Here is a 27516-nt window from a genome sequence, read left to right on the forward strand (position 1 = left end):
CGCAAGCCTGGGCAGTACCATATGGAGAGCAAGCTGTTGCCCATGTAGCAAGCTCTCCCTCTCCAGGCATCTGATGAACCCAAAGGAACAGCAGAGACCAATACAGTTTGGTACCAGCAGTGTCGCAGGAGTTGCTAGTCAGCATTGAACTCAACGCAGGGCTACCCTAAGGTCTCCGGCTCCGGACTTTTCGCTTGGGTTTACTCCCAAAGCCTTCCCAATGAGTGGGTGGAGCCACAAGGCAGCGGAGGTTTGAGATCAGAGTTTTCCTTCTCCTAGATGAGCTGCCAACCATGGCTGACGAGCCCCAGCTGCCTGAAGTGACTAGTTTTAAGGCACCAGTAACCCGCCTTTGCCCCTTCTCCTGTCAGTAGAAACGGTTCCATTGGGTTTAGTAGCTAAGCCACATGTGAAGGCCAGGAGTAGGACTTGGTTGTCAGAGGCTATTTGAGGTGCACGCAACTGGGAGCATTCAATAGGTAGTGGGAGCTTGTCCCCATTACCACCCCCAACCATAACAACCTTAAGGAGTTATAGGAATGGAGGAATTTAAAGTGGGGGGTTACATGGGAGGCAGGGTTTAAGGGTTGGCACAACATTGTGGGCCGAAGGGCCTGTACTGTGTTGTACTATTCTATGTTCTATGTTCTATAGGAAAAGGTTAACTAGGTTAGGAATTTTTTGTGGGCCGAAGAGCCTGTACTGTGCTGTACTATTCTATGTTCTATAGGGAAAGGTTAACTAGGTTAGGACTTTATTCCCTGGATGGTGAGTATAAAGGGAGATTCTGAGGTTGAGTGAGACTAGAACTAGAGCTATATGTTAAGGGTAACAGGCAAAATATTTAAAGGGAGCTTCTTCACTCAGTGGGAGGTGAGAGTGTGAAACGAGCTTCCAGCATTAGTAATGGATGCAGGTTTGGTTTCAGCATTTAAAAGAAGTTTAGGTAAGTACATGGATGGGAGGGATATGGAGGACTATGGTCCTGGTGCAGGTTGATGGGACTAGGCAGAATAATAGTTTGGCATGGACTAGATGAGCCAAAGGGTCTGATTCTGTGCTGTAGTGCTCTATGTATTCATGATTCAAAGTCTCTTAACTTCTCCACACAACCTCTTCGATAATATCTCATAATTTCCTGCTACATGGCTCAGTTGTAATATTTTTGTCACATAGTTTTCCCAAAATAAAAGTATGCAACTCTGAAAGCTGTTACAGAAATAGTAAAGGTAAATATGGAAGGATACCATGGACATAGAAAGGATTGAAGAAGGACTGTCTTTAGATAGTTTTGCTAAGTTAAAGGTATTATTGGAATGTAAATTGTTGTTTTAACTTTTATATATTTAGTAACAAAGGCCTTTATAATACTAGTCAAAAAGAAATATGCTGTAATCTAGACTCTACAACCAATCGGGCTTCACAGTGGGTAGTTGAAATAGCTAGACATCATTGGCACCTGCCTACCCACCATCAAGAACACAGATACAGAAAGGTGTCGGGAAAAAGACCAGCAATATCATGAATGTTCCCATCCATCATGCTCATGGTCTGTTTGTCCCACTCCCAGGCTTCACAGCATTCATGCAAAAACAGTTACTTCCAGTCGTCAGGCCGATCAGCACCTCCACACGTTAACCCACCCCGGCAGACTCACTGTCACCACTGCTTTATCATTTCCTGTCAGAGTCAACGTACGTACAGATACTCCTGTACCTAACATAAGGTCAGCCAACGTATAGAAGCTAATCTTGCGTATATACGGCCACACTCAACAGTTACTTATACATTGTGCTTTATAGGATGTTTCATATTTATATTAATTGCGTTTTTATGCTTATTGTGTTTTTTGATGCTGCATTGGATCTGGAGTAACGATCATTTTGTTCTCCTCTATACTTGTGTACTGAAGAATGACAATAAATGACTGGAACAGCCACCATCATTGCTGGCAAAAGGACTTTCCAGGTTGAGACTGTGCATCAGGGCGGAGAGGGAACAGAAAAGATAGTTGGTACAGTACGTAGCACCTTGGGCATGGTAGCAGTGGGATGGAGGCTGGCAAGTGATGGGTGCAACAAGACTGGGAGGGAATGATGGAGTCACTTGAGGGAAGGGGAGAAGGAGAGGAGAGATAAAATGATATGCAACTGGAAGCTTGAATGGGCCATTGTCGACAGAGTCCAGATGCTCCACAAAATGGTCACCTAATCTACGCAAAGAATATCATGGACAAAACGAATATCTAACGAGGATGTCATGAACAGAGCAAACACAAAAAAAGAAATAATGTATGAGATCATGAAAAGACAACATAACTTCATTGGACATGTGATTAGAAAAGAGGAGTCAAAATGCACGGTAATTATGGGAAAGATTGAAGGGAAGAAAGCAAGAGGAAGACAAAGACAAATAATGATGGAGACAGCAGCCAGAGAACTGGAAATGAATACCAATGAATTGATCCACTTGACCTGAAACAGGAGTGTGTGGGCCATGGCAGTCAAAGCTCAAATGGATGATGGTGAATCTACACATGGTTTTACCAATATAGAGGTGGCCACAGCATGAACACTGAATGCAATAGGCCAGGTTAGAAAAGTGCAGGTGAATCTTAGTTTCTTCTTAGGAAAGGCAGGGAGCTGTTTAGGTCTCTGGATGGAGGTGAGAAAACAGGTGCAAGTGAAAAGGCCAGGGTAGGGGGGAAATTGGAGTGGGTGGATGAGCAGGAAAGGAATCCAAAAGGGAACAGTCTCCCTGGTAAACAATGGGTAGTGAGCAGGAATGGACGTTGGGGAGAAGCAAAGATATGACCAATTATGGGATCACATTGGAGTTGGTGGTAACGATGGAGGATGATGTATTGGATGTGGTGAAAAGTGAGGACCAGGAGAACTCCATTGCTGTTCTGCCTGTGATAGGGTTGGGGGAGGGGGTAAGGGTAGTCAGAGCAGACGTGTGGGAAATGTGGCAAGTACATGTCATTAATGATTAAAGATGAGCTTTATTTGTCATGTGTACTTTGAAACACAGTGAAATGTGCCATTGGTGTCAAATCAAATCAGCGAATGTTGTGCTGGGCAGCTTGCAAATGCTACTCTGCTTCTGCCCACAACTCACTCTGACTGTAGATCTTCGGAAAGTGGGAGGACACCAGAGCACTTGGAGAAAACCCACACGATCACGGGGAGAACACAGAAACTCCCTACAGACTGTGGCGGTTATCCAACTATGATCTTAATACTGGTGCTGTAAGGCACTGCACTACTGCCGCACCACTGCGCCACCCCATGTGGGGCTTCACCAACTATAGCAGAGGGAAAACTCTACGCTAGAAGAAGAAGGACATTTCAGAAGCTTTAGAGTAGAAGGCCTCACCTTGAGAACATATAAGGAGGAGGTGGAGAAACTGGGAAAATTTATGGCATCTCTACAAGTAGGTGTGACATGAGAGTTGGTAGTTTCTTGAGGATAACAATAACCAGACTGTCTCATAAGATGGAGACAGAAAGATCCTGAAAAAGAAGTGTCAGAGATGTCCTGGTGAACTTGAGGATAGTAGGAGGTATTACTTGTCTCTTCATCTCCTTTCTCACCATCAGCCAAGGTCCTAAATAGGCAGTCCAGAAGTGACAAAGATTCACCTCCAGCTCTTTTAACCAGACCCAAGCTGTAGTGAAAAAATTGTAGATGAGGCAACTGTTTAGTGGAGCACAAGTGCTCTGTCTGCAGTGATCAACTCCAGCTTCCAGTTGCTTGTTATTTTAACTCTCCTTCCACCCCACTCATTCAACTGATTCCATCGACCCATCACCCCTCCTCATCTGGTTCCACCTATCACCTACCAACTACCAGAAACTATCCCACCCGCTCCTGCTCCCAACATACTGCTACGCATCAGCAACTTTCCTGTTTCCTCTCAGTTCTGATGCGGGGGTTGCAACATCAACTTACACCTTTGCCTCCACAGACGCTGCTTGACCCAATGTGCTCTTTCAGCACCATTTTTGTTTTAGCCTTTGTAACACTCCGAGGTGTGATTAACTTGATCAGTGGGAATAATTCATAACTCCACTCCTGATCAATCAGATCATCTAACCGGATATAAAACTAGTGATCAGAGGCTAGAGATTGCTCAACTAACCAATGTAGGTCAGTGCATCAGTGTTCACTTCTGATTTTGTGCTGGAGTTAGAACATAGAGCATAGAACACTGTATGGACCCTTCAGTTCATAATGTTGTGCCAACCTTTTAACCTGCTCTAAAATCAATCTAACCCTTCCCTCCTACATAGCCCTCCATTTTTCTATCATTCATGTGCCTCTCTAAGAGTTTCCTAAATGCCCCCAATATATCTTCCTTTACTGCCACCTCTGACATCCTCCCTTCAATCTTTCCTGCAATTACCTTAAATTATTATTATTATTATTGAGGTACAGGTCAGAATAGGCTCTTCTGGCCCTTCGATTTGCACCACCTAGCAATCCCCGATTTAACCGTAGCCTAATCATGGGACAATTTACAGTGACCTATTAACCTATCAAGTGGCATGTCTTTGGACTGTGGAGGAAACCGGAGAACCCAGAGGAAACCCATGGGGAGAACGTACCAACTCATGACAGGCAGCAGCAGGAACTGAACCCAGGTTGCCTGGATTGTAAAGTGTTGTGCTAACCATTACGCCCCTTCTACTAGTTATTTCCACCTTGGGAAAAAAGTCTCTGTTTACTTTTTTTTTTGTTTTTTTACTATTTTTTTTTTCATTCCTTGCTTATGCTAGGAGAAAACTGTGCAATAAGAATTCATAACTGTGTTGAAGAACACTGTTTATGTAGAATTGCCTTGGTTCAAACTATGGTTAGCTGAGACATATGGACAAATAAAAAAACAAGAAAAGTTTTGGGTCAAGTAAACAGAAAAAAGAAAAAAAATCCTCTCAATTTATGCCTCCTATCATCTTGTACATCTCTATCAATTTGCCTCTCATCCTCCTTTATTTCCAAAGAGAAAAGCCCTAGCTCACTCAACCTTTCCTCATAAGCATGCTCTCCAATCGTAGTAAATCCCCCTTTGTTTCCTCTTTGAAGCTTCTACATCCTTCCTGTAATGAGTTGACCAGAACTGAACACGATATTCCAAGTGTGGTGTAACCAGGGTTTTATAGAGCTGCAACATTACCTCATAGATCACGAACTCCATTCCCTTGACTAATGATGGCCAATACACCACATGCCTTCTTAACAACACTATAAACTTGTGCAGCAGTTGTTCTAATAAAAATGGAAGAATGGCGAGAAATATTACCCAGGTCAATATCTTCCTTTTGGAACCTTTGGGAGTAACCATATTTATTGAAGAAGGTCTCAAAAATCTTCTCCTTTACTTGTCCTATAGTGTCGCAGTTCAAAACATCCAATTCAAAACCGGAATCGTTATCCTGATCATTTTCAATGTCAGCTTCAGTGTTCAATTGAAATGAAACATCTAATTTCTGCAAGAGAAAGATTATACCAGGGTGAGATCCACATTACTCAATTCATCAGAGAGCAACAATACAACTATGAATGAAGCATTCCTCGCTTATGCTAGGAGAAAACTGTGCAATAAGAATTCATAAACGTGTTGAAGAACACTGTTTATGTAGAATTGCCTTGGTTCAAACTATGGTTAGCTGAGACATATGGACAAATAAAAAAACAAGAAAAGTTTTGGGTCAAGTACACAGATCAATCTGTAACCAACACATTATCCTCTGCAACCTGCCATCTCCAAAGAGATCCTACTACTAAACATATCTTTACCTCCCCTCCTTCACTTTCCACAAGGATCTCTCCTTCCATGACTCCTATGTCCATTCATCCCTCCTCTTTGTTCTCCTTCCAGGCACTTATCTCTGCAAGTGGTCAAAGTGCTACACCAGCCCATACACCTCTTCTCTCATCTCCACTCAGGACCCCAAACAGTCCTTGCAGGTGAGGCAACACTTGACCTGAATTAGAAAGGCTGGCTCTGTATAGGAGTCAAACTGGACACACTGGAGACTGTGGTAGAATAAAGGACCCTACAGAAAACTCTGGCAATTCTGGACAATGTTTCTCACCCTCTGCATGCCACTTTGACTGAACAGAGGAACACATTTCATAATAGACTAAGACAATTATCCTGCTCCAAAAAGTGCTATAAATTGCGCATTTAGATGGAGACTTAACGTAAAGATTTTTACTCCTCATGTATGGGAAGGATGCAAAAAATAAAGTCAATTCAATTCAATTCAATTCAGAAGAATGAGGGGTGACCTCATCAAAACCTGTCAAATGTGAATAGGGTGAACGTGGAGAGGATGTTTCTTGTGGTAGGGGAATCTAAGACCAGAGGACAGAGCTTTAGAATAGAGGGGCATCCTTTTAGAATGGAGATGAGGAGAAATTTCTTTAGCCAGAGTGGTGAATCACTGCAATTTGCCTATCACCACAATAGGTCTACGGCGGATGCGATCTCATGGCTCTTCATGCAGCCTGGATCACCTGGACAAAACAAATACCTATGTCAGGGTGCTGTTTATTGGCTACTTCTCAGCATTTAACACAATCATTCCTACATTTCTGATGAAAATGCTCCAGAACCTGGGCCACTGTACCTCGCCCTGCAACTGGATCTTCACTTCCTAACTGGAAGACCACAATCTATGCAGATTGGAAATAAGTTATCAGGAAAGTGGATGAAGGCAAGGCAGAGGATGCCGTCTACATGGACTTTAGCCAGGCATTTGACAATGTCTCGAATGGGAGGTTGACCAAGAAGATTCAGTCACACGGCATTCAAGACGAGGTAGTAAATTGGAATAGACGTTGGCTTTGTGGGGGAAGCCAGAGAGTGGTTGTAGAGGGTTGTCTCTCTGACTGGAGGCCTGTGACTATTGGAGTGCTTCAGGGTTCAGTGCTAGGCCCATTGTTATTTGTCACGTATATCAATGATCTGGATGATAATGTGATTAACTGGATCTGCAAATTTGCGGATGACACCAAGATTAAGGGTGTAGTCAACAACGAGGAAGGCTATCATGGATTACATTAGGATCTGGGTCAGCTACAAAAATGGCAGGAAGAATTTAATGCAGACAAGTGCAAAGTTTTGCACTTCGGTAGGACCAACCAAGATAGGTCTTACACAGTGAATGGTAGGACACTGAGGAGTGCTGGGGAACAAAGGGATCTAGAATTACAGGTCCATAATTAATTGAAAGTGGCATCAGAGGTAGATAGTGTCATAAATAAAGCTTTTGGCACATTGGCCTTCATAAATCAATGTATTGAGTGCAGGTGATAGGATGTTATGTTGAAGTTGTATACGACGTTGATGAGACCTAATTCGGAGTATTGTGTGCAGTTTTGGTAATCTACCCACGGGAAAGATGTAAATAAGGTTGAAGGAGTGCAGAGGAAATTTACAAGGATGTTGTTGGGTCTGGAGGACCTGAGTTATAAGGAAAGATTGAATAGGTTACGCCTTTATTTCTTAGAGTGTAGAAGATTAAGAGGAGATTTAATAGATATACAAAATCATGACGGGTATAGATAGGATAAATGCAAGGGCTTTTTCTACTGAGGTTGGGTGGGACTATAACCAGAGGTCATGGGTTAAGGGTAAAAGATGAAAAGTTTAAGGACAGCATGAGGGGAAACTTCTTCACTCAGAAGGTCATGAGAGTGTAGACCAGGCTGTCAGCACAAGTGATGCATGTCAGCTCAATTTCAACATTTAAGAGAAGTTTGGATAGGTACTTGGATGGTAGGGATATGGAGGGCTATGGTCCAGGAGCAGGTCGATGGGAGTAGGCACTGGAACTGGTTTTGGAATGGACTAGATGAGTGGAAGGACTTGTTTCGGTGCTATACTTTTCTATGACTCTGTAACATCTCCATCTCTTTGACAATCAACACTGGTGCACCTCAGGGATGTCTGCTTAGCTTACTGTTCTACTTTCTCAACACCCATGACTGTATGGCTAGGCACAGCTCAAGTGCCATCCATAAATTTTCTGATGATGCAACTAGTGTTTGCAGAATTTCAGATGATGATGATGAGAGAGCATAGAGGAGTGAGATATATCAATCAGTGGTGTCACAGCAACAACCTTACACTCAATATCAGTGAGATCAAAGAACTGATTGTGGACTTCAGAAAGGATAAGACAAGTGAACACACAGTAGTCCTCTTGGAGGGATCAGAAGTGGAAAGAGTGAGCAATTTCGAGTTCCTGGGTGTCAATATCTCTGAAAATCTATCCTAGGCCCAACATATTGATGCAGCTACAAAAAAGGCACGACAGTAGCTAGATTTCATTAGGACTTTGAGAAGATTTTAACATGTCACCAAAGATACTTGCAACTTTTTACACATGTACTGTGGAAAGCATTCTAATTGGCTACGTCACTCTCTGGTATGGGGGGAGGTGGGGCACTACTACACAGGATCAAAATAAGTTGCAGAGAGTTGTAAACTTAGTCAGCTGCATCATGGGCACTAGTCTCTGTAGTATCCAGGACTTCTTCAAAAAGTGATGCCTCAAAAAGGCATCATCCATCATTGAGGACTCCTTATCACCCAGGTCATGCCTTGTTCTCATTGCTACCATCAGGAAGGAGGTACGGAAGAAGACTGAATGCACACACTCAGCAATTTAGGAACGGCTTCTTCCCTCTGCTACCTGGTTTCTGAATGTACATTGAACCCTTGAACACTACCTCACTAATTTTATTTTTGCATGACTTATTTAACTATTTAATTTTTTTTCTATTATTACCTATCGCATTGTACTGCTGCTGCAAAGACAACAAATTTCATAACATGTGCCTGTGATATTAAACCTGATTCTGATGTATTTAAGTCAGAGGTTGATAGATTGTTGATTGGTCAGGCCATGATGAAATGGTGGAGCAAACTCAATGGACCAAATGGCCTCATTCTGCTTCTATATCTAATGGTCTTATGGGCAAACTTCAACTCATTCAGAACGCGAGTTAACCAAAACCAGAATGAGGGAACATGTCACTCCCATCTTAGCTACTCTACACTGGCTTCCTGTATCCTTTAGAATTGATTTCAAAGTTTTCTTACCGCATGAAAAAGTATTGCATGTTGACACTGAAAAGAAAGCTTGGGTGGTGTGGTGGAATTGCTAGTTTTCTGGAGTATTTAATAGAGACCGCATTTGCTCAAACGTGTTGGTAAGCTCTACAAAAACAAGCTCTACTGGTGTTTCTTTCCACCCCACTCCCACTTTTCTATATGAACTAAGGTAGTTGATCTTCCTACAGCTGAGTTATTGTGGGAAACATCTGTCTCAAATATCGAAATCCTTCATGGAAATTTTTGTGCCTGGTGACAGCAGATTCTATCCTTGCAGTCTTGAACCCAGTAATTCTGCTTTTGCCTTTGACAAACCCAAGTCTCTGACCAGGTCATTTAACTCAGATTGAGTTATCAGATGAGGCTCACTCGACATAAAGGGTTCAAAATCTGTATCAGTGTCAGTGTTGTTTTCCATTCCTGGCTGGTGCATCACAGCATCTTCGTATGCTACCTCTAGACTCCAGGTCTCTGGTGGCTTTGGTACTGGAAGACTATTGTCATGTGGCACAGGTCTCATGGTGAAGGGAGACTGGAGTATTCAATGGATTTCTTGTTTTTGGCAGAGAAACCAGACACACTGGTCAGACAGAAGGAGCAGTCTGTCACATGATCCTTCTGCTCTCACCATATCATTGGGACAGCGAACGGCATTGACTTCTGTGTACCTCTCAGCCAAGCTCTAAGATCAACAGCACAACAAATATGAGGAGCCTTGGCTTTGTCTTGGTCACCAATTTTACACCCAAATTAGAGCTCATAGACTTTCTCAATGAGGAGTCGTGCTTCATCTTTGAGATTTAAGTGTATACTTGTTACAAACATAACAGAAAGTATTGTGGCTGCAGCAACACTGGCGAGACATTTTGCTATCATAAATACTCCTGAAAATACAAGTACTTTATTATGATAAGTACACACATTGTGCTCTGTATGTAGAAAATGTGATTGCAAACCAATATACATGTACTGTAAATGTAATGTATAGAACGATGTGTGTGTGATACTCTTATTGTCTTTCTAAAACCTGTTCTGCTATGTAGCATCCGCCCTGTCTAACTATACCAGGTATGCCTGCACAAAATAGAAAACTTTTCAGCTTACATTTTGGGTAACAATTTAAGTGACTGGAATTATGAATTAAAATAACAAATATAGACCATTTTAAAAAAAATAGTGTGTGACAGGGAGATTTCATCTGATTTTCATGTTCAGCAGCCCAAAATCCATAAGATACACCCAAAAGCATTCAGGAAGCAAAATATTTATTGTCCAGTGGACAGAACAACAACTTCAGAGACTCACTGAGTGATCTTCTCATGCCTTCCCTCACAAATAGTGTTAATAGAAATCTAGTTATGTAACAATGCATTATGGCTAATCAAACTTAACAACATTTCACTGAAATCAGTAACCAATTTAACTATTTTGGCCCATTGTAACAGATAGCATTAGTCTCAGTGAAGAATTCAACATACACACTGGAAAGACAGTCACCAACTTCAGTGAATTCTTAAACCAGGGATGGAACAATAACAATTCACTGTCAATACAAATGCTGAAATGAAAGGTCTGCTTTTTTAGCAGTTTCCTGTACAGCAAGAAAAGATGGGCTGCATACAGCTGACAAGAAAGGAATCACAGCTAACAAAAAGACAAGCAGAAGTGATCTACCATCCCAGCAATCTTAACAAAGGAAGTTTAAAGTTCAAAGTAAATCTATTATCAAAATACGCATATGTCACCATATGCTACTCTGTGATTCATTTTCTTGCAGTCATTCAAATTTGAACAAAGTACAACAGAATCAATTACACAGAAAGACTGACTGATAAACAACCTTTGTACAAAGGATAAACCAAGCAAATACAAAAATTATCAATAATAATAATAAATAAGTAAATCAATAATACTGAGAACATGTACTGTAGAGTCCTTGAAAGTGTGTCTATAGGTTGTGTTCAGTGATCAGTTCAGTGAAGTTATTCACACTGGTTCAGAAGCCTGATGGTTGAAGGGTAATTGTTCCTGAATGTGGTGGTGTGGGTCCTAAGGCTCCTGTAACTCCTTCCCAAATGGCAGCAGCAAGAACAGAGCATGACCTGGATGATCAGGGTCCTTGATGATGGATGCTGCTTTCTTGTGACAGCACTCCTTGTATATTTGCTCAATGGTGGGAAGGGGTTTTCCTGGAATGAACAATGAAGAACATCACCTTTTGTCAGGTTTTCTGTTCTTGGGCACTGGTGTTTCTATAGCAAGCTGTGATTCAACCAATCACCATGCATCTAAAGGTTTGTCAAAGTTTTAGATGACATGTCAAATCTGCACAAACCTCTAAGAAAGCAAAGGCAGTGCTGTACTTTCTTTGTAATGAGGTCGCCATTGCCAACAGACCACAGGAAATTCAAGGCAGCATTTGACCAACAAACTCAAGTGAACCTGAAGCCAAATGACATCATCAGATGTTGGAATCATTCCTTACACAGAGACAATAATTGTGGTGTTGTAAGTCAATCACCCCTGCTCCAGGACATCACTGTCCCTATTCATCAGGACAGTGTCCTGACCTAGCCAACCTTAGTTGCTTCACCAATGGCCTTCCTTCCAACAAAGGCCTTTTTTCAACAGCTTTACCATTAAAGGACATCCATCATCTGGTGGTCACTGCAACCAGAAATTGTTCTGGATCAACCACATAAAGAGTGTGGCTACAGGAAGGGTCTGGATGCTGAGCACCATTCTAATAGAGACAGTGAACATAACACCATAAGACACAGGAGCAGAATTAGCACATCAGACCTCTCGAGTCTTCTCCACAATTTCATCGTAACTGATTTATTATCCCTCTCAAATCCTTTGATGTCCCCACTAATCAAAGACCTATCAATCTCCATTTTAAATATACCCAATGATTTGGCCTCCACTGCCTTATGTGACACTAAGTTCCATAGATTCACCATTGTCGGGCTAAAGTATGACCCGGGCTGGGGTCTGCACTCTGGTCCAACAGGATGGTCAGCATGCAGGCTGGGTGTATGACCTCAGCTGGGGTCTGCACTCTAGGCCAACAGGATGGTCAGAGTGCAGGCTGGGTGTATGACCCAGGCTGGGGTCTGTACTCTGGGCCAACAGGGTGGTCAGCGTGCAGGCTGGGTGTATGACCCGGGCTGGGGTCTGCACTCTGGGCTAACGTGGCTTGCCGATTCCAGGCTGGGTACATGACCAGAGCTGGGTCTGCACTGTGAGAGGACTGGAAACTTTGAATTCTTCGGTGTTAGCATTTCAGGGGATCTGTCCTGGGTCCAGCAAGCAAGTGCCATTACAAAGAAGGTATACCAGTGCCTTTACTTTATTAGAAGTTTGCATAAATTTGGCATGTCATCTAAAACATTGACAAACTTATATATACTGTATGTGTGGTGGAGAGTATGTTGACTGGTTGCATCACAGCTTGATATGGAAACACCAATGCCCTTCAACGAAAAGCTTGTAAAAAGTACGGGATATAGTTCAGTGCCTTCACAGGTAAAACCCTCCCCACCAGTCAGCACATCTACATGGAGCAGCTCTGTTGAGGAAAGCAGCATCCATCATCAGAGACCCCCACCACCCAGGTCATGGACCCAGAAGGGTTAACATCAGAGACCCCCACCCTACCCAGGTCATGGACCCAGAAGGATTAACATCGCTCAACTTTACTCACCCCATCACCAGCGCTGCACCCACACCTTATAGACTCACTTTCAAAGACTCTTCATCTTATGTTTGTTTTCTTGTATTTATTTTTGTAGAGATATAGTGTGGAATAGGCCCTTCTGGCCCTTCAAGTTGTACCACCCAGCGACCCCCGACTGAAAACTAGCCTAATCATGCGACAATTTATATAGCCAAATTAACCTACTAACCAATACCTTTTTGGACTGTGGAGGACCTAGGGAAAACCTACACATTACACGGGGAGGACATACAGACTCCTTACAAGTGACCATCGGAATTGGACTGCAAGCTCTGAAGCCCCGAGCTGTAATAGCATCGCGCTCACTGTTACGCCATTATGGCGCACAGTTACTGTGAATGCCTGTAAGAAAATGAATCTCAAGGTTGTATATGGTTACATATTTGTACTTTGATTATAAATCTACTTTGAACTTTGAAATAAAATTGAATACTGGGTGGAATCAATTAAAAATGTAAAATCTTAGACCTACAAAATGTGCCGGCCAAATTTTAAATTATATCTCCTCCGCTCTATTTATCTGAGTCTCAGAAGTGAGGATGTGGCAGGAATTGGGGTAGCTGGGTCAGTCAGTCCAGTAGATTAATTCTTAAAAAAATCAGTACAAAGGGGAACTCGCATGACATATTTCTAAGTCAGGATGGTGTATGACTGGAAATGAATTTTGATGCTACCAGACCTGCCGAGTTCCTCCAGCATCTTTATGTGCTACTCCAGATTTCGAGCATCAGAAGTCTCATAGATCATAGAACACAGAACACTACGCACAGCACAAAGGCCTTTTGGCTCACCACGTTGTGCCGACCTTTTAACCTAGTCTAAAATCAGTGTAATCCTTCCCTCCTACATAGCCCTCCATTTTTTATCATCATGTGCCTATCTAAGATTTTGTTAAATGATCCTAATGTATCTTCCTCTACCACCACCCCGGCAACATGTTCCACGCACTCACCACTCTGTGTGAAAAAACTTACCTCTGACATCCCCCTATACTTTCCACAAATCACCTTAAAATTATGCACCATCCTATTAGCCCTTTCCACCTGGGACAAAGTCTCTGACTATCTTCTCTCTCATATCCTGTTGTCTATCTTCCTCTTCCCAATCTACTTAACTATGCATCAAGGAATTTTTGATCCTCTTTTTCAGTTGTTATCCTCACTTCCCATACTCCTTAGGTTATTTCCCTGTACATCTTCTGTGCTATACACTGTCAACCTTTGCTATTGGTCACCATAACTTTTTGAAATAATTTCCTGTATTTGAAATACTTTAGACTTTTTGGGAGAACTGATACCTTGATTTAGAAAACCAAATCTACTTTCCTTTCTTCCTGAACAACAGAAATTGGGAACACACCATTTTTGTCCACATAATCCAAAGAAAGAAAAGATTTTTGTGTTGTGTGTCACCAGAACAAGTTGAACCACACAGTAACATAGAACTAGAGAAAACCTGCGTGAATAAAAGAACCAAACGAGTTAACTTCCTTATTTAATCACGAGCATGATTATGTGGTCAAGACTTCAAACTAATAGGACTATAAAAAGAAGAATTTGCATTAATTTTAAGTCAGTGCTCATGAAGACAGAACTTGTATTTCTACAGCTTGTTTCACAGTGTGACACCACCTCAAAGTGTGTCACAGTCAATGGAATCCAGATGAAATGTTTTCAGTGAGTACTGGAAAACAGCCAATTTGCACACAGCAAGGTCCCACAGATCACAATGAAATAAATAACAAGATATAATTGTTTTCAATTGTTTAGGAATAAATTCCATCAGATCTCTGTTCCCTTGTTCAGTTAGTGTAGTGCTGTCTTGGATTGAATGTACACTTTTCTGGATTGGGGAATGAGCCCAAGAGCTGTGGAAATTATAGGTAAGAATGTTACTTAAAGTAATAACTAGCAGGACACAGCTCATCTCCTCCATTGATGAAAGAGCAGTAAGTCTTGCTATCAGCACTACATGAGAATCAGGTAGTAAGAGGCTGCCAGCCATCATTGTCTGATACTCATCCAGTGCTGGCAGTGCTAGTGCTTACTGTAAGTCTCAGACTCCCATTTATCCTCCTTTCTGTAACTCCTTCCTTTTGCTGTGTGTCTGCTTCTACACCTAAAATTATGTCATTTATTAATCTCACGGGCTCTCATTCTAGAAAGTCATAGAAAAGTGGTTGTGAGATGGAATATATTCTATGATCCTCCAGAATTTGTGTTGATACTCTACAGTATGTCAGCAGAACAAATGGGTTCTCTAGAACAGTTTGCCTTAAGCAACATTACTGAAATCAGGTTACCTGGAATGAATTTAATCAATCTCTAGTGCCACTGCACTGGTGTAGATATGGCTTGTTAAATTTGTATAAGCAATTTCAGTACTTATTTACAGAAGTTCCTTTTGATATTTTCCTTATCCACCTCAATCTTTTGTTGTCAGATAAAATATTTAAAACTTTGGGGTGAATTTGGTCTGTCTAATTTCTTTGCATTTGCAACAAGTCTTGCCACCATCCGAGTGAATAAGTTCTCTCTCAAGTTCCCCCTAAACATTTCACCTTTCACCTTTAACCCATGACTTCTAGTTCTAGTCTCACCCAATTTATGTGAAACTCTGATTGCATTCAACCTATCTATACCCACTTCCCCCACCCCTATGAAACCTCCCCTCATTCTGCTACGGTCCAGGGAATGAACTCCTGTCATTCAGGCCCTCAAGTACTTTGCAAGTTCAGAATTCTTCATTACCCTAGGCTGTTGATTTGGCTTGCTACAGTATTGTGATACCTTTGAACAAGAGAATCACACTGCCCCATTTTAATTTAACAAGTGAATATTTAAGAAATGTCATTTAAAAGTGTGATTGTCATAAGATGTGTGCCACAATTGAGACTATTCTTACCAGACTTTCAAAGTCAGTAACCTGCCACAACAACCAGTCTTCATTTAGTGTATACAATGCCTTCCCACTGATTGCATCCACTGGACCCAGGCTAATCCGTTGTTTGATTGCAGATACCAGCTTAAATAACGGCTCTCCAACAGATTCCTTCAAATAGAAAAGAACCAACTCTCATGAAATAAGAAAGGCATGTCAGTAATTGTGTGAAACAAAGATATTAACAGAAAGAAATACCTGCAACGTTTTTGTGCCTTTCACAAGATCAAGATATCCCAAAGCACTTTCCAACCACAAGTAATTTCTTAAAATGTATTCTTTGACGTAATGTAGAAAGCACAAAGAAGTCAATAGAGTGTTAGAAGTGACTTGATAGAGGTGTACAAGATGATAGAAGGCATAGATTGAGTGGATAGCTACAGACATTTTCTAGGGTGGAAATGATTAGTACCGGGGCTTAATTTTAAAGTGATTGGAGGAAAGTATGGGGGGGGGGTGCTGTCAGAGGTATTTTTTAACACAGAGTGGTAGGTACGTAGAATGCGCTGCCAAGTGTGGTGGTAGAGACAGGTACATTAGGGGTATTTAAGAAGCTTTTGGATGATAGGAAAATGGAGGGTTATGTCGGAGGGAAAGGTTAGATTGATCTCAGAGTAAGTTAAAAGGTCACCATAACATTATGGACCACAATGTTCTATACCAAATATGGTGAAGCATGTTAATGCAAAGTGATATGGAAAATGCTAGTAAGAACTACGTAACTACTGTAATTTCAGTTTATGCTACTTTTCAGCACAGTGCATGTATACACACTTTGTTATGACAATAATGTGGGTGCTCCTTACCCTTAGAAAGCCGTACATGCAAAGGGACACCCAGTTTGTTAGGAGCTTCTCAACAACTGTCTCTGTGCGGCGTAATAGTAGCTTTGGTTGCGCAGTGGATCCATCCATCAAGTCTTTGAGGAGTTGATCAAGCACATGCGTTAGGTGAACTAAGTTACTGTGAAATGCAATAGTGAGAAACGAAGCAAACCGACACCTGTTGACATTAAATAATTGGCTTTTTAGAAAGGTATCCAGAAACTCAGATAATAATGCATATACAGTGTTCTAATGGCTAACTTTTTCTTGAGTTCCAACATGTAGGTGGACTTTGCTTCAATGAGAAACATGGCAAGCAATCGACTTAAACTTGGCTTGCCCTCCATTGTTTAGGGAAGAAAGGTTATCTAATTGAGTGCCCTTTAGTTTTAGTCTGACTGGGCCTGGGAAAAAGACAGTTCTTTGTAAGACCCTTGTAATTTTATAAACCTCTGAAAGGTCTTTCCTCAGCCTTCTGCATTCCAATGATAATAAATTTAACTTGCCAATCTTTCCTTATTACTATGGCCCTCCATTCTAGACAACATCTTGATGAATCTCTTCTCCACTCGCTCCACTGCTACCATATCTTTCCAGTAGTGTGGTGATCAGAAAAGGGTGCAATATTGCAAATTCAGCCTAGCTGCAACATGACGTTCTAACTTTTATGCTCATTGCCCTGGCCGAGGAAGTTAAGCATACCAAATGTCTCCTTCGCTATCCTATCTACCTGCGTCACATTTTCAAGGAGCTATGGACTTCCATCCTAAAGACCCTCTGTACATCAATAGAACATAAAATATTACAGCACAGTACAGGCCCTTCAGCCCACTATGTTGTGCTGACCTCTGAGATCCATCTAATCCTTCCCTCCTACATTGCCCCCCATTTTCCTATCATTCATGTGCCAATGTTCATAAGGTCCCTGTCATTTACTCTGTCCTATCTGTATTTAACTTTTCTAGAGTCATAAAGATAGAACACTACAGTACAGAAACAGGCCTTTCATCCCATCTCATCCATGCCAAACTATTATTCTGCCTACTCCATCGGTCTGCACCCAGACCATAGCCCTCCATAACCGCCCCCCCCCCATTCATGTACCTATCCAAATTTCTCTTAACTGTTGAAATCAAACCCACAAGCACGACTTCAGCTGGCAGCTCGTCCCCCACTCTCACCACCATCTGAGTGAAAACGTTCCCTCTCAGGTTCCCTTAAACATTTCACACTTCACCTTTCACCCTTAATCCATGACTTGAGGCCTAATTTGGAGTATTGAGTGTAGTTCAGGTCATCTACCTACAGGAAAGATATCAATAAGATTGAAAGATTGCAGAGAAAATTTACAAGGATGTTGCCAGGACCAGAAGACCTGAGTTATCGGGAAAGGTTGAATAGGTTAGGATTTTATTCTGAAGCATAGCAGAATGAGGGGAGATTTGATGGAGGTATACAAAATAATAAGGGTATAGATAGAGTCAATGCAAGCAGACTTTTTCCACTGAGGTTGAGTGAATTCAGTATTTCAAGACATTAAAGTTGAATTTGGTAGCCCCCATTCTTCCAAACACCCACATGAATCTAGCTGCCTACAGAAAAGAAACTGACAATTGGATGAGTACATTCCAATGGAAAATTCAGTTCTGTTCCAATGAAATGTTTACAATTTCAGATTAACTTATGCTGATAATATCAGTCAATGAAATACAGCTGGGTAATTAATGCAAGCCTAAGAGTTTTAAATAAAAGATAGACAAAGGCATTGTCGAAAACTAACCGGTCTTTAATGGTGAAATCCTTCTGTTGCTCAAGAATGTGTATTAAGGTCACAAGAAACTGCTTATTGTTCAGGAAGCTGTACAAGGCATTAAATCCTTCTTTCAAGCTGTTTCTTTGCTCTGTCTGCTCAAGTGAAACATGAATATGAAGCAGATTGTGATCATAAGATTTTGTTTTCAAACTCTTTAAGCTTATCTTATTTTGTATGATATTATACAAAAGGAAAATTATAAAATATCTTCATGAAAATACATGGATATCCAAAACAAAAGGAAAGAGAAAAGAAAATCCATTTGTACACAGATATAAACCGAATATACTCCAACTGGTTGTGAATTATGATTTAGAAGTTTGAAAGCAATCAATCTAAAAGCTGATGCAGAACAGCAGATTCTGATACAGAATACAAGATCCAGATTCGTGATATCAGTGGAGAACTATTTCCTATTTGCAAGTGCTGTTCTCATCTATATACAGCTAAAGCCTGCCTATCTATAATATGCATGGAACATATAAAGTAGGGACAAAGACCTTAGGCACTGGTTTTCTTTCAGCAACATACCTGTTGCCATGGTTGCTTTGGGGCATCAGGAGTGGACTAGGCAGTGGCCAGTCCAGGAGTCATTGTGCAGGTGTATGTTCATTCTTGCAGTCTTACATCAAATAACAATATTATTTAATAGGCCTGCATCAAGGTATTTCTGGGAGATCTGTGAATGGGCAAAGATATGGATCTCAGCACCAACATTAAGCTCATGTTCTGCCCTACAACCATCATTTCAGCTGTACTTGGACCACCTACACTGGACTCTTTAAGGCATTCCTCCAAGAGGACTATAACCTTGTCATGGTTTGGAGGCTTGCGTGCCTCAATGACCCAGAGAGCTACATTGGCTGGAGTCAGGGCTTTGTGCTTTGACTCTTGGTAGGGTCACCCATGCCGAACAAATCAAAGGGTAGAGGCCAGACTGAGAGTGGTCCACCAGTCCTCCAGGTTCGGGAGTTCAGCTCAGGGCTAACAACCCTGACTAGTCAAAAAAAAATTGATACAGAAACAACAATGAAGAATCCTGTATCTGTGTGTGACAGTCTTCCTGAGTCTCCACATGGGATTTGCTAGACTGACAGCAGTGAAACTCGAGCGGAAGCTACTGGCATGATGAAAGAAGCACCTGAACATCACCAATTTCAAGACAAAAATGTGCTTTTGGACTATGTCATCACTCCACACCATAAGCCCCCAGAAGATCCTTCATGTTTTCTGGCTGGGACTGGTTGCCAACCACACCCTACTTCTTCAGTGTCTCCTCCCGGGACGACAGGGCAACAATCATCATGAGGAAACGTTGCTGAACAAGCAACTTCCTGAACTAATCACCTATCTGCCCCCTCAATGAGGAAACGTTGGAGATGGCTTGGTCACGTGATGAGGCAAGGGTCTGGCTCCATCATCTGGACAGCACTTCTTTGGATCCCTGAGGGGTGGAGGAAAAGCTGGAGATCAAAGATAACTTGGTGCCGTGCCACGGAGGCAGAGGTGGGGGCCCTGAAGCACAATAGAGGACAGACAGAGATGGGGGACTTCCACTGCTGCCCTAAATGCCAGTGGTGTAACAGGCAGCAACCTTGAAGCACTGGAGAGATACCACCAACTCTATCTCCATAAGGTTTTCCAAATCTACTGACAGGATATATGAAACAATGTAAGGATCCTCTCCCAGCCATTAAAGTCCTTATTATGCTTAGCCAGCCTAGTGAGTATGTCGCATTGCTCACATGCTTGACATGAGACTGCTAAAACAGACATTTTCTTCAGAACTCTGCTATGCAAAGGAATACTAGGTGGAATGTGGGACTAAATAGGCTGCTTAACAATGTGTAACATTCCTAAAAATCATGGGAATTGGGAGAAAGAAGAAAGAAGACTGAGATTCGGAGCGGGAATGTGAAGGAAGCCTTTTTTGAATTTTTCGGTTTTTTTTCCATTGGCGTCGAGAGAGGAAGGACTGCGCAGGCGTATGACGTCGGGGAGTGAAACAAGGGAGATTTAAAAGGAATACAACCTTATATAGCAGGCAGCGTAGTTTGCGGGCTGCGGAGTGAGCTGGGAGCAGAGTGAAGGCTTAAGGGCTTTAGCTAAACGGGCTTAGACGGAAACGGGCGAGGCGAAGAGGGCTTGGTTTTTCTTTTTTTTTCACTGTTATTTGAGGAGAGGGGGAAGTATGAGTGTGAGGGCAGCTTATTATTCTCAGTGCCGGATGTGGGAGGTCGTGGAGTCTCCCAGCCTCCCAGACATCCACATCTGCGCCAGGTGCATCGAGATGCAGCTCCTAAGAGACCGCGTTAGGAAACTGGAGCTGCAGCTCGATGACCTTCGTCGGGTCAGGGAGAGTGAGGAGTTGATGGGGAGAAGTTACAGGCAGGTGGTCATACTGGGGTCACGGAAGGAAGACAAGTGGGTCAAGGTTGGGGGGGTGGAATAGGAAGAATCGGGTAATAGAGAGGACCCCCGTGGCTGTGGCTGTGCCCCTTGACAATTAGTACTCCTGTTTGAGTACTGCTGGGGGGACAGCATACCTGGGGGAAGCAACACTGGCCGTGCCTCCGGCACAGAGTCCGGCCCTGTAGCTCAGAAGGATAGGGAACGGAACAGGAAGGCAATAGAAATAGGTGACTCAATAGTTAGGGGGTCAGGTAGGCGATTCTGTGGACGCAGTCTGGAGACCCGGATGGTAGTTTGCCTCCCTGGTGCCAGGGTCCGGGATGTTTCTGATCGCGTCCAAGAGATCCTGAAGTGGGAGGGTGAGGAGCCAGAGGTCGTGGTACATATAGGTACCAATGACATAGGTTGGAAAAGGGGAGGGGTCTTGAAGGAAGAATATAGGGAGTTGAGAAAAAGGACGACAAAGGTAGCAATCTCGTGATTACTGCCTGTGCTACGCAACAGTGAGAGTAAGAATGCAATGAGATCTAGGATAAATGTGTGGCTGAGAGATTGGAGCAAGGGGCAAGGATTCGGATTTTTGGATCATTGGGACCACTACTGGCACAGGCGTGACCTGGACAAAAGGGACGGGTTGCACTTGAATCCTAGGGGGACCAATATCCTGGCGGGGAGATTTGCGAGGGCTACTGAGGTGACTTTAAACTAGAATGGTTGGGGGAAGGGAATCAAATTAAGGAGACTAGGAGAAGGGAGGTTGACGTAGGGGAAAAAGAAGAAAAAGATAAAGTTGTTTGCTCAATTAAGGATAAACAGAGAGTAAGAGGTGGAGAGTTTCTTAAATGCATCTATTTTAGTGCTAGGAGCATTCTAAGAAAGGTGGATGAGCTTAGAGCATGGATTGATACCCTGAAATATGATGATTAGTGAAATGTGGTTGCAGGAGGGATGTGATTGGCAACTAAATATTCCAGGATTTCGTTGCTTCAGGTGTGATAGAATAGGAGGGGCAAGAGGGGGAGGTTTTGCATTGCTTGTCAGAGATTATATAACAGCGGTGCTCTGGCAGGATAGATTAGTGGACTCGTCTAGGGAGGCTATTTGGGTGGAACTGAGGAATAGGAAGGGTGTTGTGACACTTATGGGGGTGTATTATAGACCACCCAGTGGGGACCGAGAACTGGAGGAGCAAATTTGTAAGGAGATAGCAGATATTTATAGTAAGCACAGGGTTGTGATTGTGGGAGATTTTAATTTTCCACACATAGACTGGGAAGCCCATTCTGTAAAAGGGCTGGATGGTTTGGGATTTGTACAATGTTTGCAGGATAGTTTTTTGCAGCAATACATAGAGGTACCAACTAGAGAAGGGGCAGTGTTGGATCTCCTGTTAGGGAATGAGACAGGGCAGGTGACGGAGGTATTTGTTGGGGAGCACTTCGGGTCCAGTGATCACAATGCCATTAGTTTCAGTGTAATTATGGAGAAGGATAGGACTGGACCTAGGATTGACATTTTTGATTGGAGAAAGGTAACTTTGAGGAGATGTGAAAGGATTTAGAAGGAGTGGATTGGGAAAATTTGTTTTATGGGAAGGATGTAACAGAGAAATGGAGGTCATTTAAAGGTGAAATTTTGAGGGTTCAGAATCTTTATGTTCCTGTTAGGTTGAAAGGAAATGTTAAAAGTTTGAGAGAGCCATGGTTTTCAAGAGATATTAGAAACTTGGTTCAGAAAAAGAGAGGGATCTTCAATAAATATAGGCAGCTTGGAGTTAATGAGGTACTCGAGGAATATAAAGAATGAAAAAAAAATCTTAAGAAAGAAATTAGAAAAGCTAAAAGATAATATGAGGCTGCTTTGGAAAGTAAGGTGAAAATAAACCCAAAGGGTTTCTACAGTTATGTTAGTGGCAAAAGGATAGTGAGGGATAAAATTGGTCCCTTGGAGAATCAGAGTGGACGGCTATGAGCGGAGCCAAAAGAGATGAGGGAGATTTTGAACAATTTCTTTTCTTCGGTATTCACTAAGGAGAAGGATATTGAATTGTGTAAGGTAAAGGAAACAAGTAGGGTAGTTATGGAAAGTATGACAATTAAAGAAGAGGAAGTTCTGGCACTTTTAAGGAATGTAAAAGTGGATAAGTCTCCAGGTCCAGACAAGATATTCCCTAGGACCTTGAGGGAAGTTAGTGTAGAAATAGCAGGGGCTCTGACAGAAATATTTCAAATGTCATTAGAAACGAGGATGGTGCCGGAGGATTGGCGTATTGCTCATGTGGTTCCATTGTTTAAAAAGGTTTTCTAAGAGTAAACCTGGCAATTGTCGGCCTGTGAGTTTGACGTCAGTGGTGGGTAAATTGATGGGAAGTATTCTTAGAGATGGTATATATAATTATCTGGATAGACAGGGTCTGATTAGGAACAGTCAACATGGATTTGTGCGTGGAAGGTCATGTTTGACAAATCTTATTGAATTTTTTGATGAGGTTACTAGGAAAGTTGATGAGGGTAAAGCGGTGGATGTTGTCTATATGGACTTCAGTAAGGCCTTTGACAAGGTTCCACACAAAAGGTTAGTTAGGAAGGTTCAATCGTTAGGCATTAATATGGAAGTAGTAAAATAGATTCTGCAGTGGCTAGATGGGAGACGTCAGAGAGTAGTGCTGGATAACTGTGTGTCAGATTGGAGGACGATGTGTAGCGGTGTGCCTCAGGGATCTGTACTGGGTCCAATGTTGTTTGTACTATATATTAATGATCTGGACGATGGGGTGGTAAATTGGATTAGTAAGTATGCAGATGATACTAAGATAGGTGGAGCTGTAGATGATGAGGTAGGTTTTCAAAACTTGCAAAGAGATTTAGGACAGTTAGAAGAGTGGGCTGCAAGATGGCAGATGGAGTTTAATGCTGAAAAATGTGAGTTGCTACATTTTGGTAGGACTAATCAAAATAGGACATACATGGTAAATGGTAGGGCATTGAAGAATGCCATAGAACAGAGAGGGATCTAGGAATAATGGTGCATAGAACTCTGAAGATGGAATCTCATGTGGATAGGGTGGTGAAGAAAGCTTTTGGATTGCTGGCCTTTATTAATCAGAGCATTGAGTATAGGAGTTGGGATGTAATGTCGAATTTGTATAAGGCATTGGTAAGGCCAAATCTGGAGTATTGTGTCACCGAATTATAGGAAAGATGTAAATAAAATTGAGAGAGTACAGAGGAGGTTTACTAAAATGTTGCCTGGGTTTCATCTCCTAAGTTACAGAGAAAGGTTGAACATGTTAGGTCTTTATTCTTTGGAGCGTAGAAGGTTGAGGGGGGACTTGATAGAGGTGTTTAAAATTATGAGGGGGATTGATAGAGTTGACGTGGTTAGACTTTCTCCATTGAGAGTGGGGAAGATTCAAACAAGAGGACATGGGTTGAGAGTTAGAGGACAAAAGTTTAGGGGTAACATGAGGGGGAACTTCTTTACTCAAAGAGTGGTAGCTGTGTGGAATGAGCTTCCAGCAGAAGTGGCTGAGGCAGGTTCTATGTTGTCGTTTAAAGTTAAATTGGATAGATATATGGACAGGAAAGGAATGGAGGGTTATGGACTGAGTTCAGGTCGGTGGGACTTGGATAGGGTAAGAGTTCGGCACGGACTAGAAGGGCCGAGATGGCCTGTATCTGTGCTGTAATTGTTATATGGTTATATATGGAATCTGTAACCCATGACCACTCCAAATGGAGAAGGAGCATTCGGGATGGCATAAAGAAACTTAAGTTTATTCATCAGGTTATACAGAAGGTAAACAGAGGAAGAAGCAAGCAACTTCCTGAACTAATCACCCACCTGGCCCTTCAAGCATCTCTTGGTAAAGTCTGTGAATCACACATTGGCCTCATCAGCAACATTTTATGGCACAAAGAACAGGAGCAGCTTATCCATACAGCAATAATTTTAGGCCATGATTTCACAAAGCAACAAGTGCTAATATACATAAAGTTTACCTGAGGTGTTGTGTTGATAAGATCTTTGACAAACTTTATTTCATTATGCTCACTTGCCGACTGGAAATATATTAAAAAATGGACAAAATACTTTAAGATTGAGGTACATTAACATAACAAAATATCATGGACTGAAAGGGTTTTGCTGTTGTCTAGTTAATACAACACTTTTGGAGAGATAAAGTTATAAATGTTACCTCAGGGAAGAATGTTCTTATAGCAAAATGTTTATAATCCAAGAACGGGATACTATTATAATCATTTATCAGGTACACATCTGATCCCTCAGTCTGAAGTTCAATGAAACCTTAAAAAAAAACAAACATTTCAACATGTCTACAACATACTCTGTCAATGAAGGAATTTTTACCCATATTATTTTTATATTTTAAATTATTTCCCCCCAAAATAAACAATTTGTCTCCAGCCCCACCAATATTTCATCTTAAACATCATTAGATTATGCTTTAACCTGCTTCAATATTTTAGAACCTCACTATTAATGTTACCCAGAGATTATCTTCCTCCTTAGAGTACTGTCACCATAGCATTATACTATGGTATTATGGTATTATAAATATAACAGAAAACATAACCTCTCCAACATAAATTCTGAAAGGTTTCTCACACATTTTATCTCTCCTTGATCTTTGCGTTTGCTCAAGATGCTTTCATAAGCAGCTGTCTGTAAGCCAGAGAATAGATAAAAATCTATAAACCAGCCACAGCCTTCCAATACAGCAGCTGAAACCGCAGGCAAAGTTCTTATTTAAATATTGATAAGGGGCTGCTTAAGGAACTTGCATTTTGGCTGATACTGGGGTTTGAAGATCATGACTGAATTTCACTCTCAAGTGAAGAAGACTCCCAAGTTTGGACTGCTATTGTAACAGTATGTCCTTAGATGAGAAGCTGAAAGTCAAGGGCTCTCATTTTGAAATAACGCTTCAGGCAAATCACTTGACTTCTATGTACCAGCAACCCCTGTGAGTGTGATTATGTTGCTGGCTCAGAGCAAGCCAGTAATTTCATTTACAAAAGACTTAACACCTGTTTTGTATCTGTATCAGGGATGTCAGAAACACCTAATTCCCAGAGTAATGTCTAAAATATTTCTATTCTTGGAATGTGGACAACATATTTTCCCATCATATTCAAAGATTTCCATAGATCCGAGTAGCATCCAGAATGGAATTGATAAAAATAGAATGGTAAAAGACTCAAATGTACTGTATTACATTTATTATCACAGACTGTGTAATGCTTTACTTTAATTTATTGTCGCCAAACAATTGATACTAGAGCAAACAATCATCACAGCGATATTTGATTCTGTGCTTCGCGCTCCCTGGAGTACAAATCAATAGTAGACAGTAAAAACTTAAATTATAAATCATAAATAGAAAATAGAAAAATGGAAAGTAAGGTAGTGTAAAAAAACGAGAGGCAGGTCCAGATATTTGGAGGGTACGGCCCAGATCCGGGTCAGGATCTGTTCAGCAGTCTTATCACAGTTGAAAAGAAGCTGTTCCCAAATCTGGCAATACGAGTCTTCAAGCTCCTGAGCCTTCTCCCGGAGGGAAGAGGGACGAAAAGTGTGTTGGTTGGGTGGGTCGTGTCCTTGATTATCCTGGCAGCACTGCTCCGACAGTGTGCGGTGTTAAGTGAGTCCAAGGACAGAAGATTGGTTTGTGTGATGTGCTGTGCTGTGTTCACGATCTTCTGCAGGTTCTTCCGGTCTTGGACAGGACATCTTCCATACCAGGTTGTGACGCACCCTAGAAGAATGCTTTCTATGGTGCATCTATAAAAATTAGTGAGGGTTTTAGAGGATAGGCCAAATTTCTTTAGCTTTCTCAGGAAGTAAAGGCACTGGTGGGCCTTCTTGGCAGTGGACTCTGCTTGGTTGGACCAAGTCAGGTCATTTGTGATATTGACCACACAGAACTTAAAGCTTTTGACCTGTTCCACTTGCGCACCACTGATGTAAATGGGGTTGTGCGGGCCGCTACTCCTTCTGAAGTCAACAACCAATTCCTTCGTCTTGCTGATGTTGAGGGATAGGTTATTGTCTTCGCACCATGCCACCAGGTTCTTAATTTCCTCTCTATACTCAAACTCATCATTACCCGAGATACAGCCTACCATTGTTGTGTCATCAGCAAACTTATATATTGAGTTCGATGGAAATTTGGCTACACAATCATGGATGTACAGTGAGTACAGCAGGGGGTTGAGTACACAGCCTTGTGGGGCACTGGTGCTCAGAGTGATTGTAGAGGAGAGCTTGTCCCCTATTTTGCTAAATATGTTTGCTAACTTAATGCTAAATATAATATTAAAGTGTTAAGCATTAAACATTTGCCAGTACCTTCTCGAATCTGAGACCTGAATTGATTTTCCAAAAGCTCCATTTGGGCTTCTAATTTCTGTGAGAACTGCTTGTTTTTCCGATGAGATGCATAATAATAAACTAAAGAGAGGAAATAATTTGAACAATTATGAATCAAAGAAAACTAAGTAAATCAAATAAAAACAGCAACAGCAGGAGCTATCCCAAAACCAGGAGTTTCATAGTTCTCTATTCAAGATGTTGACTGATTTGTGGCACAAAGAATTGATCTAGATAAAGCAAAGCTCTATTTTTCACAAATAAT

At 41.8% G+C, this 27516-nt stretch overlaps 1 protein-coding gene across 1 annotated transcript in view; it reads right to left on the reverse strand.

Moving 5' to 3' along the window:
• The window catches only part of LOC134359293 (plexin-C1-like), a 182538-nt gene that overhangs the window by 27172 nt on the left and 127850 nt on the right, over nt 1–27516 (reverse strand). Inside the window, exons 19-25 of the mRNA XM_063072290.1 lie at nt 27231–27332; nt 25057–25166; nt 24860–24919; nt 18414–18538; nt 16616–16811; nt 15774–15920; nt 5306–5492 (exon numbers count right to left, since the gene is read on the reverse strand). Coding sequence (XP_062928360.1) covers nt 5306–5492; nt 15774–15920; nt 16616–16811; nt 18414–18538; nt 24860–24919; nt 25057–25166; nt 27231–27332 — 927 coding nt within the window. The remainder of the gene's footprint in view (nt 1–5305; nt 5493–15773; nt 15921–16615; nt 16812–18413; nt 18539–24859; nt 24920–25056; nt 25167–27230; nt 27333–27516) is intronic.

Source organism: Mobula hypostoma, chromosome 20 (assembly GCF_963921235.1).
Source record: "Mobula hypostoma chromosome 20, sMobHyp1.1, whole genome shotgun sequence".
In the NCBI taxonomy this organism is placed as follows: Eukaryota; Metazoa; Chordata; class Chondrichthyes; order Myliobatiformes; family Myliobatidae; genus Mobula; species Mobula hypostoma.